Below are 14,972 nucleotides of genomic sequence, written 5' to 3' on the forward strand. Positions count from 1 at the left end.
TCAGGTAGGGTTTATAATGGCGGCTTCCTTACATAGGTGTGATGGACTAAATCATTGGCCACTGGTGATTAACTCAGCCTCCAGCCCCTCTCCTCCCCAGAGGTCAGGGTCGGGGTGGGCGAGGGGGAGGAGAGGGGAAGGGGGTTGCAGGACTGAAAGTTCCAGCTCTCTAATCACAAGGTTGGTTCCCCTGGCAACCAGCCCAGCCCCCATACTTAGGGGCTTTCCAAAAGTCACCTCATCGACATAAACTCAGGCTCGTTGGGTTGGGACTTGTGATGAACAACAGAAGATGCTCCTGTCACCTGTATCACTCTGGAGCTGGTTCACGAGCTGGGACAGAACCAAATATCATAAGAAAAGATGCTCCTAGTGCCCTTATCACTTAGGAAATCACAAAGGTTTTAGGAGCTCTGGCCAGGAGCCATGCACGAAGACCAAAATATGTATTTCTTCTATCACAATATCACATCCCAAACGTCTCTGCCAAGTTCCAGACTCAAATCCTACTGCCCACATGACACCGCCACTTGGACGATTCAAACCAACATGACCAAAACAGCTAGGGTGTCCCTCCACCTGTCCTCTCCCAGGCTTCTCCATCTCGGTGATGGCACCGCTGTCACCCAGGGGCTCCAGCCACTTCCTCACCCTCCAGGTCCAATCCATCGATTCTAGCTCCCAAGTGGATCCCAAATCCACGCCCTTGTTTCCTTCCCTGCTCCCAACATACTAGCCCAAGCCATCAGCATCTCTCCTGCACTTCCATTTTGCCTTCCCTAGAATCCAGTCCCCACCAGCAACGAGTGTTATCCCAGTGAAATCAGACTGTATCAATGGGTGAAAGGATAAACTGGGGTCCCTCCATACAACAGAATGTGCAGCCATAGACGGAATGAAGCACCGACACCTGCTACAACATGATAAACCTTGAAAACACGCTCAGTGAAAGAGGCCAGGCACAGAAGGCCACATAGTGTATGATTCCATTTACACGAAATGTCCAGAATGGGCAAACCCATAAAGATAGAAAGCAGATCAGTGGGTGCTTAGGGCTGGAGGGAAGAAGACTGGGGAGTAAATGCTTAATGGATACGGGGCTTCCTTTTGAGGTGATGGAAAAATTCTGGAACTGAGTAGTGGTGAAGATTGCACAACATTGTGAATGTACTAAATGCCACTGATCGTAAACTTTACAATGGTTAAAACGGTAAAGTTCATGTTATGCATATTTTATCACAATACAAAAAAAATAACTTAAAATTCCCATGGCTTCTTGCACTTCGTGTGAACTCCAGCCCCTCCTGTTGGCCTCTGCCCTCCGCTCTGACCTACTGCTCACCACTCTCTTCCCCTCCTACCATGTTTTGGTAATTCTGGCCTCCTTTTGGTTTCTCACCAGGCCACGCTCTTTCCCACCCCAGGCCCTTTGCATGTACTCTTCCCTCTGCTTAGAAGGATTTCCCCTCTCTTCATGGTTGGCTGTAACTCAGCTTTCAGTATTAATTTAAATGTCACAGAGAGGCCTTCCCCGACCATCCTACCTTGGTGGGACCTTGTCTGTATCCCCACCACTATTACTTTCTGCCATCACTCCCTGGTCATTTCTTTCATAATACCATAATTTGGTCTTTGTTTGCCTTCCTACGGAGAGTAAGTTTGATGAGAGGAGGTGGTACCTGTCCATCTAGCTCACCTCTGTATTCTCAGTGCCTAGCACATAGCTGGCACTCAGAAACTATTTGCTGAATTAATGAAAGATCACCCAGCTAGCAAGGGAAGGGACAGGATTTAAACCCAGGTCTCCTTGACGCCAACTCCTATGATCTTTCTACTGTTTCCACGTGATTCTGCACTATGAAGCAGAAGTTTGACCCGAGTATCAGAGAAGGGGGTCAAAGTTAGCCATGACCTTTTAATGTAGCTACAGTATCACACAGAGTTACCCATGTCTTGTGCAGATCCTCATGTGGCTGTCACTGCTGTAGATGAATCATATCTGCTGGGAAAGGAGCCTCTGGACCCACATGGCAGACGTAACTCTGGAAAATCCAGGAGCGGGCCCTGGCTGAGATCTCATTTACTTCTCTCTCCTCCTTGCTATTTCCTCACATTCTCCGAGAGCCAGGACCTGGCTTCTGCCCCAGGAAGGGAAATGGTCAGCTGCAGCAGCTGAGAACACTGCCCTGGAGGAACCAAAACCAACAGAGGCAGGCCTCTCTCTTTCCACTGGGTAAATCCAGAACTGGCAACTTCCCTGGCCCAGTACCAGCTGTTCTGGGGCACAAGCAGGCCCAGACCCAAAGGTGGTCCTTAGATCTTCCTCAAAATGCTCCATGAACATCAAAGGTGGGACACCCAGAAGGCTCCTGGGACAAAGACTGACACATACTTGAGCAAGCTGGGCTGACGGCTTGGTAAGAAATGTGAAGAATGGGGGGCTGTGGGGGCAGGGCCTCCCTTGTGCAAGAGAACTGTGTTGGCATTGCCCAAAGCAGAGAACAAGTCCTTCCTCTAAAGCAGGAGTTCCTAATCTTTTTTGTAACCTGGATCCTCTTTTCAGAGTAATGTTTTTAAATGCATAAAATAGAATGCATCGTACTACAAAGGGCACCAGTTATCTTAAAATGCAGATATTGAATTATTTTTGAAATTGTGATAAAGTAATATATAAAGTTCTTTGTTAACACAGTAAACTCTAAGAACTAACATCTGGTTTAATAACCACTGTAATTTTCAAGTCGTGGTGAGTATAAGTTATATTTTGAGATGTCTACAATAACTATGTTGTAATTTGAAAACATCTGTGATTTCAATTGATGACAAAGTCATGGGTACTGCTAATACAACTGTGGTTGGTTACCTACATTCATAATTGAAGGAAATGCTAAATTTCAGTTAGAGGTTAATGAAAATAAAGATGTAATTTTTTCCCATCCAACTTTATGGACCCCTTAGATTCTTTCTGCACACCACACGTGACTCTGCCCCAAGGACTGTTGGCCTCTCTTCCCCAACTAAAATGGGAGCTATCTGAAAACAAGGGCTGCTTCTTCATCTTAAGCATCTAGAAAGGACCTACCACACAGTAGTTATCCAATACTAATCTGTTGGGTCTCTTGCATTTTCTAGGTAGACGAGCACATTGACTGTAAATGATACTTTTTCTTTTTTCAATCTTTGTACCTCTTTTTTCTTTTCTTGTCTTATTGCATTGGCTGGACTCTTCAGTACAACGTTGAATAGAAGCAGTGATGGTGGGCACGGTTATCTTATGCTCAATACTCATTTATTAATTTACGCAATAGGAATGTAAAGCACCAACTATGTGTCAGGCTCTGTGCTAGGGATAAAGATGTAACACAATTGAGATCTTCACCTGTCCACTGAGAAGACTGAGTAGTCAAGGGATTTCAGAGAAGATAGCAATATTGAGAACATTACTAAATTCTTCAGACTTGCTAACCTGCTCCCGGAGGATCCTGATTCCTAAAAAATATGGAAATAGGTCCCTGCTGGTGGCCCCCATCTCCAGGGCATAGGTAAGATTGGCAGCTGCAGGCTTTCCCAGAGACCACTGCAATGTGGGACAAAGAGGCAGCACATTGGAAGAAGAATAAGAGAAGCCTTCAGCAAGGGTCAGCCAGAGGTCAAGCGAGGGGCAGGTTTTGAGCCTGGCCTTGATAGGGCCTGTTGAGGCCACCAGCTGTCTGTACTAAGCTTATACCTACAGGCAGGATCAGTCATCAAAACCAACAGAAAGAGGATCACAGCTTCGAGGAGAACAGGAAACAGGCCACTTCACACATCCTCTCCACTGTGTCTAGCTGGCCCTGGGGGAGGAGGGGAGTTGTTAATAAATTACAAGGTTGAAGTTTAAAATGGACCAGACAACGCCTTAGGGACTGGAATGGGACTGTTGTAATAACAAAATGTGACTGAGAAGTCAGACCAGACGGAGATGTTTTGCTAGCCAGGAGGTGGGGGACAAGATTGGGAAGAGCAGACTCAGTGGAAGATAGGTGGTAGGCAGAATCCTGGCCCCCCGAAGATATCCTCCCCCTAATCCCCAGGCCCTGTGAATATGCTACTGTATGTGGCAAAAGAGACTTTGCAGATGTGACTAGGTCAAGGATCTGGAGATGGGGAGAGTCTCCTGGGTTACCCAGGTGGGCCCAGTGTCATCACAGGGTCCTTGTAAGAGGGAGGGAGAAGGTCAGCTCTAGAGGAGACAGGATGTTGAAAGCAGGGTCAGGGTGATGCAGACAGGCGCCACGGCGTGCAGGTAGCCTCTAGATGCCGGAAAAAGCAAGGAAAGGTCCTCCTCCTGGAGCCTCCAGAAAGAGCACAGTCCTGTCAACACCTTGATTTTCACCCTGCAAGACCCATGTGGACTTCTGACCTCCAGAGCTTTGAGGTAACAGATTTGTGTGTTGTAAGCCACTAGGTTTGTGGTAACTTGTTACAGGAGCCACAGGAAACTAATACAATTCGAGGAATTGAGACTCCCCCCTCCCCACCCGCACCCCCACCCCCGCTGAACCGGAAGCGGGGAGATGTGAAGGAGCTGGCTTCCGCCCTTGGAAATTTGGGACAAGCGGTCTTGTAGGAAGACAGAGGCTAACGGAACTGATTCCACAGTGTGGACGGCTGCAGAAATGAGGTATGAACAGAGTGTGAACAGGGAGGCCCGGGCAGGGGAGGGCCCCCAGGGGAGGGACATTACAGCTGGGCCAGGAAGGCGAGCAGTTGTCCCAAGGGAGGAGGGGCTCAGCCTCCAGGCAGGAAGGCTCCCCCTCTTGCCAATACCAGCCCTGGAGCAGGGTACCCCCTCTTCACGTCGGGGCTCAGTCCCCATCCAGGAGCATCCCCACAGCTTCAATGTTGGCACCCCCGCAGGACATTCTGCCCGCCCTCCACCCCCTGCACGACAGACACTGCGCAGGGGGCAAGGCTGCCCGGGGCCACCCCTAAGTGATCAGGACGCGGTGCTCCAGGAGCCCGCCCCCCCGAGTGTGCGGTGGGGAGAGGTCCCTGCCCGCCTGCACCCCGCGGAGGAAGGAAGTGGTTCCTCCTCCCACCCCTTCCCTCGGGCTCGTCGGGGCCAGCATTCCCGTGATTCGCGGCTGGCTGCCACGGGCGGGACCTTCGTCCATCTGCGGGGCTGCGGGAGGCCCAGGCCAGGCTGGGGCCTGCGAGCGGGGGTGGGGCGGGGGGTGGGAGGAAGCTCGAGACCACAGGCAGGAACAGCCAGGCGCGGGCGGGGGGAGCGAGGCGGGGGCGGGGCGGGAGGGGGCGGGAGGGGCGGCCCGAGCTCGCAGTCGCTGCGGGGGCCGCGGGCGCGCGGCGCGGTGAGTGCTCCCTGTCCTGGCGCGCGGCCCGGGCGCCAAGCCCCCCCCCGGCCGTCCTCCCGGGCCCCCCCCAGGCGCCCCCGGCGCGGGCAGGCGGTGAGCCCCGGGACCCCTGCCCTGCCCGCGGTGCTAGAGCCCAGCGGAGGGGAGGGCCGGGCACGGCCGCGGGACCCGGGAGGGCAGCCCCTCCTGGCCTCAGCTCTCTCCCCTCGAAAATGGGAGTGTGGCGAAGAGCTACCCTCCTGGCTGGAGTGCTCACCCGGCCAGGTGCCTCCGCGTCGCCGCCCCGCCTGCGGCAGCCACCAGCCACGGGCGAGGTAGGTGTCATCCTTGTCTCATCCTTGTCTCCCTCTCACAGGTGAAGAAACCGAGACTCGGAGGGCCAAGCCCCTTGCCGTAGGTCGCACAGCCAAGGAGGCAGAGCCAGAACTTACACCCAGGTCGGTGTGAACCCCCAAGTCCTTTTATTCATCATCCCTGCCCTGCCCCGCCCTGGCCCCCTAGGGAGACTGTGGGGAGACACCTGGGGGTGAAGGCAGTGCTGGATACCCCAGGAGGAGGAGGCTGCAGTGCACCGGCTGCCCGTCCCTGCGGGAGGAGCCTCCAGGGCAGCAAATCCTTGACGCGGGTGAGGGGTTCGGAAGAACAAGGATGGTGAGCTGGGGCCAGGTTAAACTCGAGGACAGAGGTGGGGGGAGCAGTGCAGCCCCTCCCGGAACTCCCAGGCCTTTAGCCAGCACCTCCACTGGGTGCAGGGGGCTCTTGTGAACTTAACCATGGGACTTCACCCCTCCGTGCCTCAGTTTCCTTATCTGTCCCCGGCGGTATTGCCAAAAAGGTTGAATGTGATGGTTGCTGTAAAGGTTAGCCGAACACCTGGCCAGAGGTTACTGCTGAGCGGTGCCCTCTCCACCCTCGTCCCTGCCCCTCTGAAAGCACTTCTCTGTCCTGGACACCTTTAAGCTCGGGGTGGCCAGGACTATCTGAGATCTGCAGCGTTTCCGGACGGCAGCTGATAGCTTCTTGAGTAAGACTGGGGCTGGAGGCAGCAGCCTCTCCCCTCTGACTCCCTGGGGGAAAGGCTGGCAGGGGCAGGGTTTTAAAAATCTTTGGGCTGCGGCTTGCACAATTCCAGAACTGCTCTGCAGCCCCCAAGCCCTCCCCCACCACTGGTTTCACAAGAAGGAGGAAATCTAGGGTATTCTTGCTCCAAAACCTGCTCCTCTTCTCATCCCCCACATCTGGGCCAACAGCAGCTTCTACCTCTCAGCATACTCTGAGTCTGGCCGCTCCTCTGCACCCCCACCTCGACCCCCAAATCCTCAGCATTGTCTGCCAAGCCCTCTAGGCGAATGGGCCCTGCTGGTTTCTTGACTTGTCTCCTGGCACCGTCCTTGCCCTCAGCTGCCACTGCAGCCACACCAGCCTCCCTGTTCTTCCTGGGCCGTGCTGAGTTCTCTGCTCTCTCTCGGCCTGTGCTCACGCTCTTCCTTCTCCTGGGAGTGCCCTTCCCTGCCATCTCCTTGTGACTTACCTCCTTGCAATTCAGGGACATCGTAAAAGTCACCTACTCAGAAGTCTTCCCTGACCACCCCACCTGCGGAGCCACACTCGCCTGCTCCCTGTTGCGTTACTGTTTTTCCGTCTTACCATGCTGAGCCGGGCGTGGTGTTGGTGTGTTTCCTTGGTTCCTCATTTGTCTCCTCGGCTGCAATATCTGCCTACCAGGGCCCTGACCTGTTCCTGCCTCTTCGCTTTGGATTCCTCAGAGCCCAGCACAGTGCCTGGCGCGTAGTAAAAGTCCTGATGGTTTTGTATAATAATTGCAATGTGTGCAGTGTGTGCAACCATCGGAGTTCCACTTTCCTTACTTCTCATTGCTTCGCTGCGTGCTTTCTGCGTTTCTACGTAGACCTCAGGGTTGTCATTCCTCCCACCGCCTTCCTCAGCTTTTCCCTACAGTGCGGCTTGTGGGCTGTTTCCAGGTTCTAGCAGTAATACCTAACGTAGCTTTAAACATTGTGGTCCAAATTGGACGTGTGTTTTTGCTCTCAAATGACCTCTTTGAGATATAGCTCCCCAACGGTTCAAGTCAAGGGTGTGATCATCCTGAAGGCCTTGCCACTTATTACCAGATGGCTATTCAGAAAAATTATCCCTGGCAATGTCTGAAAGTTTCCCTACAGCCCCACAAGCGCTGGGTTTTTCCATTTTTATGTGTTTTGTCCAGTTGAATGGAGCAGTCACGGTAGGTGTAAATTTTCTGTTGCTTGAATTAGTGAAGCTGGTTGTTTTTCTACATTCGTGCTAGTTCTGTTTCCTGTCTGGTGAACGAAGAAAATCTCCAGGGCACCGTAATTCTTCCAGTCACCTTCGCTCGTGGTGATGGTTCCGCTTGAGCCCATCTCGTGGGAGCAGGGTGAGGGCCCCAGGGGCTGGGACAGGGACAGCTCGAGCTGAGCTGTGCTGGCTGCAGGAGCTGCTCTGCCGGTCAACCAGCAAGAAACTCGGAGAGTCCCTTGCGCCCTGGCCATAGCGCTATGGGGAGAGAGAGCTTTTTTTTTTTTTTTTTTTAAGATTTTTATTTATTTATTTTCCCCCCAAAGCCCCAGTAGATAGTTGTCTGTCATAGCTGCACGTCCTTCTAGTTGCTGTATGTGGGACGCGGCCTCAGCATGGCCGGAGAAGCGGTGCGTCGGTGCGCGCCTGGGATCCGAACCCGGGCCGCCGGCACAGCACGCGCACCCAACCGCCAAGCCACGGGGCCGGCCCAGAGAGAGAGCTTTTTTTTAAGTCTTTGTGCATATTTTTTTCAAAATGGTAATATTTTTTTTAATTGTAAAAGTAGCACGCGGTGTGCAGGTATTCATTGGAGCATGGAGGCAGCAAAGGATTGGGAAACAATGTGAATGCTGATCACAGCTGCGCGCATCCCTCTGGGGCATCCGGTGCAGTCCTTCCGAGGAGGGCCTGATACAGAACGACCTCTGAGATGCTGGCTTAGTCTCCTGAGGCTGTTAGCTTAAAACAACATAAACTTACTATCTTTTGGTTCTAGGGGTCAGATGTCCAAAATCCGTGTCAGTGGGCCACAATCAAGGTGTTGGCAGGGCTGCATTCTAGGGGGGAATCTGTTTCCCTTGGACTGTGACCCCTTCCTCCATCTTCAAAGCCAGCAACGTAATATTTTCAAATCTCTCTGACTCCTGCCTATGCTTCTGTAGTCACATCTTCTTCTGGATCTCTGATTCTCCTGCTCTGCTTATAAATACCCCTCTGATTACATTGGGCTCACCTGGATAACCCCATCACAGAATCCTTAATGTGATCACATCTGTAAATCCCATTTGCCACATAAAGTGACATGTTCACAGGTTCTGGAGATGAGGACATGTGCATCTTTGGGGGGCTAGTATTCAGCCTACCACAGCCTAAAGGAAAACAAGCCAGGTTCAACAGTGTGTGGGCTCTCATTTGTTTAAGGAAAAAAGAGAATATATATGTATGTGCTTGTGAAGGCATGGAATCTCCCTGGAAGCTGCCTGAGAAAGTGGTGAGAGTGGCTGATTCTGGGAGGGACAGGGGTGGGAAGCAGGCTTACTGGTCATAGTCTATCTTTTTGTGTTAAGTTTTTTGCTACATGCATATGTCACCTACATTAAAAATAATTTTTAAGAAATAATACATAGTCATTGTAAAAGTTCAGATCTTCCAGAAGCGCAGAGAAGGAAAATACCCCAAATCACTCCCTTTTTCTCCAGAGGTAAGCGCTGGGAAGAGTTTGTCTCTATCCTTACAGACTTAAGAAAATGCAGATGCAATTTTGTCACGTAGATGGGGTCAGAGTGTACGTGCTTTGCTATAATGTGATTTTTTTGGCTTACTGTATTAGTCATATCTTTCCTCATCACATAGGAAGACTTAACAGTACTAGTCTCCCACTGCTCAGGTGACCCCTAACCGACTTATCCAGACCCCCGCTGGTGGACGTTTAGATTCTTTGCTGCTTTCTGGAGCAACCCCAACACTGTAATGCCTGTCGCTCTTTTTTTTTCCCCAATTGGAGTGAAATTCACATAACATAAAATTAGCCAGTTTAAAGTGAACAGTTCAGTGGAATTTAATAGATTCCTGATGTCATGCAACCACCACCTCCAGTTCCAGAACATTTTCATCACCCCGAAGCCATTAACCCGTCACTCCCCGTTCCCCTCTCCCCGCTGCCCCTGGCAGCCACCAGCCTGCTCTCTGTCTCTACAGATTTGCGTGTTCGGGATATTGCATATCAATGGGATCATGTGATATGTGACCTTTCCTGTCTGGCTTCTTGCACTGAGCTTGATGTTTTCGAGGTTCATTCATGCTGTAGCGGGTGTGGGTACTTCATTTCTTCTTATGGCTGGATACCGTTCCATCGTGTGGATGTGACGTCTTTCATTCATCCCTTCATCCCTTATTGGACACTTGGGCGGGTTCCACCTTTTGGCTATGAATAGTCGTGGACATGTATTTGTTTGGGTGCCTGTTTTCAATTCTTCGGGGTATATACCCAGGATGTACATCCTTCTACACATGCTCTGAACTTTATACTATTTTCAGACACTATTAACTTCAGTAAGTTAAAAATAATTTGTAAGAAAGGGTTGCAGAGCACATCCTAAGGCAAATGAGAGCAGGATGACAGATCTGAAAAAATGTCTTCTTATTTTCCAGATCCGGAGACGACAGGAGAATGGCCTCCTGGGATGACAAGGTAAGTCGATTCTGGTGGACTGGTGGCGTTAGAGGACCCCCCAGCCTCAGGACTATCATTCTGTTGCGTGTTTCTAACAGGAAGGAGGGACAACGCCTGTTCAGAATGTTTCCGCCACGGCAAGGTGTTTCAAGTCACAGGTGAGAACTATAGAAGAAATTCACATAAGCTCAAGAGAGCCTGATGGTCTGAGTCAGACCATGCAGATCCCAGCTCTGCGATTTAATACGCGTGTGTCAGTGGGCCAGGCCCTTCACCTCCCTGAGCCTCAGTTTCCTCATCTGGAAAATGGGGAAAAAATTACTTATCACCCACGTTCCTGAAAGCTAGTTGGGAAGGGTTTCAAGGAGGCAGTGGTCTCAGAACGCTAGGCCAATACTGAGCCCATAAGGGGCTTTTTCCCTACTGCCCATTTTACAGATAGAGGCACTTGGGCACAGAGAGGTAAAGCCACTTGCTCAAGATCACACAGGTAGGAAGAGGCAGAAATGAGATTTCAGCCTGGCCTGACTCCACGGCCGGTGCTTTGCCTCCAGCGTCGTGCTGCCATCCTGAGACCAGTACACTCTGTCCTGATGTCTGGGGAGCACGTTTGTTGGGTTCGGGGGGACATCGGTTGTGAAGGGTGGGGACAAGATGGAAAGGAAGTGTTGGCTTCCGTTTCAGCCGTTCCCTTGGAGCTTCCGGGGGCCTGGCTGGCAGAGCCGTCGGGGCAGTGCTGGAAGCTCAGGGTAGCAGCTCAGGGTGATCCAGGCGGAGACTGAGAAGTGCATGTGAGGGTCAGCAGGCTCGTCACGGGGTGACGATGGTGGTGACCTTGTATTTCATCAACCTGATGGCCCTGTCATTGCAAGACTCATTCTGATTTTAGAGCCGTTTACGATGTAGGAGGGGGAAATGATCTATGGCACTTATAGGATGCCACCAATTCTGGTTTCAGAAGTGTGGAAATAGGGGGGATAGTGTTTCTCTTTGGGTTAATGAAACATAATGGCGGTGATGGTGATAATAACAGCGTGAGCAGCTCACAGCTGTTGAGCACTGACTGTACCAGGCGCCTGCTGAGGACTTTCTAGATATTCGTCTTTTCAGTCCTCCCGACAACCCTGTGGATTAAGTACTGTTATTTCCCCCATCTTTGTTGTTGTTAGTGCCGTTGAGCCGACTCCCACTCCTAGCGCCTCCATGTCAGCAGAGCGGAGCCCTGCCCGGTCTTTTTGTGCCGTCCTCTCACCTTCTGCTGCTGTATCAGGCAATGCCCCACTACTATTCGTAGGGTTTTCATGGCCAGTTTTTTCGGAAGTGGGTGGCCGGGTCCTTCTTCCTCGTCTGTCTGAGTCTGGAAGCTCCACTGAAACCTGTCCACCATGGGTGACCCTCCTGGTATCTGAAATACTGGTGGCAAAACTTTCAGCGTCACAGCAACACGCAGCCGCCGCAGTATGACAACCGACAGATGGGTGGTGTGGTTCCCTGACCAGTTGCGGCAGGGAGAGCGCCGAATCTTAACCACTAGAGCACCTCCCCCATCTTACAGATAGGGAAATTGAGGCACAGCAAGGTCTAGCAACTTGCCCAAGCTTACACAGCTGGCGAGAGGGTCAAACCACCCCCCCAACCTGGCTCCCATGCCCTTAATCATTCTGTGATTGTCCTGAACGCTTTCAAACACGATCATCCCAAGGATGGGATAGGCCTCCAGAGGGAAGAGCTTGAGGAAGAGTCCACCGCAGGCAGGGGGAGAGCACAGTGAGGGGCACAGAGGCAGCAGGGGCTACGGGGAGGACTCCTTCCCTGATTCATTCATTCGTTCACCTAACAAATGTTTATCAAGTACCAGCCATGTGCCGGGCACCAGCATAGCTCTCGGGCTACAGCAGCAAAGCAGTACACACTGGTCCCTGCCTGCCAGTGGCTTCCTCTCTAGCTAGGAGACAGACCCGTTTGAAGAAGTCTCAAAACTGTGTGAAAGTACGTGTGGGCAGAGCTGTGAAGGAGAGGCCCTGGTTAACCTGGGAGCTTCACGGGGCCGCTGAGACCTTCAGATCAGGGAGGGCTCCCTGAGCTGACACCTGGAGAGTCAGCGGAGGTAACTGGGTGCAGGAGGAAGACTGAGGAAGGTGGCCTGGCAGAGGAAGTGGCTTGGGCGGAGGTCAGGAGGTGGATGGGAGTGAGGCCCGACTGAGGCCAGGGTGGGGCAGCACGGTGGGGGTGTGAGGTGCTTAGGCTGGAGAGGCAAGGCCACACAGAGCCTGGGGACACTGGAGGTCTGGGTGGGGGTTCCAAGAACAGTGGGCCAGCAGTGCAGGGTGTCAGCAGGGCAGCGACTGGTGAGGCCTGGGCTTGGCGAGGTCTCTCTAGAGCTGTCTGGAGGTGGATGGAAATGACAGGGACAAGAAGGGCCCGTGGGGCGGGAGCCCTCCTGAGGGGAGCAGACCACGGCAGTGGCGCTGGCAACAAGTGAGTTTGGGGAGGGATTTGGGGAGGATGGCAGTGGAATGCACACAATGTGGGACTGATGTTCAGAGGAGAAAGTCCCCTTTCCCTGGAAGGTCGTAGAAGGTTCTGTAGAGGAGGCGGCCTCTGAGTTGGGCCTTGGGATTTGAACGTATGGGGTTGAAGGAAAGGGCGTTTCCAGCAGAAGGACGACAACCACCACTGTGTGGAGTTGAGACAGTTCCTGGTATGGTGTGGGAAGCACAGTGCCTGCCGCCCAGTAACGGGGTCGTGAGTTCTGGTTATTGTTATTACTCAAAGGCACGTGGAAAGAGTTCGCCCTTCCCTTCGTTTGTAGTTCCCTATTAAATTAGGCAAACCAAAAAGTAAGTGGAAAGGCCCCACACTGGTCATACTGTGGTGACACCGGCCCACTCCTGCATCTAGAGGGGGCTGGATCACCCACGTGCTGTCCGCGAAAGAAATCTGACAGTGTGTCAGGAATCATGAACATGTGCTTAAGCCAACCCGGTCACCTCACTTACAGACAAGGAGCTAACCCACAGAAGGAAACTGTAATTTATGAGCCATAGTTCTTAGCACATAGATGCGTTGAATGGCGATGCACCGTTATTTTATGTGCTGTGAAGAAGAGAAAGTGCGCCATTCACTGTGACACAGTGTGACACAGCACTGAAACTAGTTAATTGTAAGACACATTCGGATTTCAGAAATGTGAAGATGGGGTCTTAGAATTGGTGATGAAGGCGTTTAAAATGAGGAACAGCCAAATCAGTAAATGCGATAGTGACAGCGTTGACTCCTTGCTACGTTTCTTGGCCATTAACAAGGCCTAAGTCTGATGCACGGAGCCAGTGGGAAAATAAGGTACAAAATTGTCTGCAGTCTTTGATTATAATTGGAAAAGACACATAGATTAGAGAGAGAGAGAGATGATAAGTTTGGTGTGTGGGATTATGAATTTATTTTCTTTTGCTCGTGTTTTCACAATAGTCATGCTCAAATAGATCCAGGGTCATTGGGGTGAATGACAGCAGATAAAGCTGGGGTGTCCAGGTGAGTCTGGGGGTCTGAGTGGAGCTGGGGTGGGGTGGGGTTGAGGGCACAGAAGCCTCAGGGGAAGCAGAGGGCTGGAATGCAGACCCAGGGACATACCTCGGGAGCTCCTGGGTGGGAGCCTGTCTGTCATCACAGAGGCCAGGACGAGGGGCTGGCCCCCCGGCGTTGTGGGGAGCTGGGGACGATGGCCCAGGACCACGGGGGTAAATGAGCCTCTACCGAGTCAGAGAGCCAGTTCCTTTAGTAACACCCTCAGGGAGTTAATCGTGTTTTTAAAATGTCGTCTTTTTTTTTTTTTTTTAATTTTTATTTATTTGTTTTTGTCCCCCAAAGCCCCAGTAGATAGTTGTATGTCATAGCTGCACATCCTTCTAGCTGCTGTATGTGGGACGCGGCCCCAGCATGGCCGGAGAAGCGGTGCGTCGGTGCGCGCTCGGGATCTGAACCCGGGCCGCCAGCAGCGGGGCGCACGCACTTAACCGCTAAGCCACGGGGCCGGCCCAAAAACGTTGTCTTAATAGGATTGCTTTTAGGAGTGTATTCATTGTCCGGCTCCCCTGGTTTCTGAGAAGACAACTGTGCAGCAGGAGAAATGGGTGGCTTCTCAGCTGGGGTTCTGACCTGGTTTGCTGTGGACAGCTGCCCTCCTCAGGGTCCCTCTGCCCCTTCCCACCCCCTGAGCCTCAGTTTCTCTCTTCTGTGCAGTGGGAACGCTAACACTCCCTGGTAGATTTGTGGTGACAAGGCCACACGTGTAACGCACCTAGCAAGGGCCAGGCCACAGCAGACACTCAGCACACGGGCCCTAGTGACTCGGTCAGGAGGGTGAGCTGGGTTTCCAGCCATCGGCTGACCTGGTCCTCAGCTCAGTGGCTACATGTCGTCAGCACACCTGGGGACCCGCGAGCCGGTGTGCATGGAATCCCTGTCGCCCTGTGGCTTATTCTCACAAGGCGTCTGGAGGCCCCGGGTTCATTTACGGTGCTGGTTCCCGACCCCGGCTGTGCCTGGAGGTCCCGATGCCTGGACCTCGCCCAGACCAACTGAGTCACAGCGTCAGGGCCTGGGACCCAGGCCCTAGCGGGTTTTACAGCTTCCAGGTGGTTCCAGTGTGCAGCCAGGGCTGAGAGCCACGGGTGAGACTGCGGCTGGGCAGGGCCTCGCTCCGTGGACGGCACCACAGCCAGGCGGGAAAGAGGGGCACCCTGAGCTCTGCTTATCCCGTCGTTGCCATGGCCGAAGCATTGCCAAGACATTGGGGGCAGGGGTGGCCCGGATGACTTGGTCACACTGGTGACAGGTCTGCATTTCTAGCAGATAACTACGTTGTTTTCTTTCTGTGCTTTCGTTTT

The 14,972-nt window shown here is 52.5% G+C and overlaps 1 protein-coding gene across 4 annotated transcripts in view; it reads left to right on the forward strand.

Annotated features, from left to right (window-relative positions):
- The first annotated feature begins 4,595 nt into the window (after window positions 1–4,595).
- HVCN1 (hydrogen voltage gated channel 1) overlaps window positions 4,596–14,972 on the forward strand; it is a 35,112-nt gene continuing 24,735 nt past the window's right edge. The window contains exons 1-4 of one of the 4 annotated variants that reach the window (XM_087423318.1): window positions 4,596–4,663; window positions 5,710–5,791; window positions 10,065–10,104; window positions 10,185–10,244. In XM_087423318.1, the coding sequence (XP_087279444.1) occupies window positions 10,084–10,104; window positions 10,185–10,244 (81 nt within the window). In that variant the 5' untranslated portion in view covers window positions 4,596–4,663; window positions 5,710–5,791; window positions 10,065–10,083. Of the gene's footprint in view, window positions 4,664–5,098; window positions 5,180–5,309; window positions 5,352–5,400; window positions 5,448–5,709; window positions 5,792–10,064; window positions 10,105–10,184; window positions 10,245–14,972 lie in introns of those variants that run through there. The other 3 variants (XM_087423317.1, XM_087423319.1, XM_087423320.1) reach the window with 3 other exon arrangements.

Source organism: Ceratotherium simum, chromosome 35, assembly GCF_057802395.1.
Source record: "Ceratotherium simum simum isolate JZ-2026a chromosome 35, ASM5780239v1, whole genome shotgun sequence".
Lineage (NCBI taxonomy): Eukaryota > Metazoa > Chordata > Mammalia > Perissodactyla > Rhinocerotidae > Ceratotherium > Ceratotherium simum.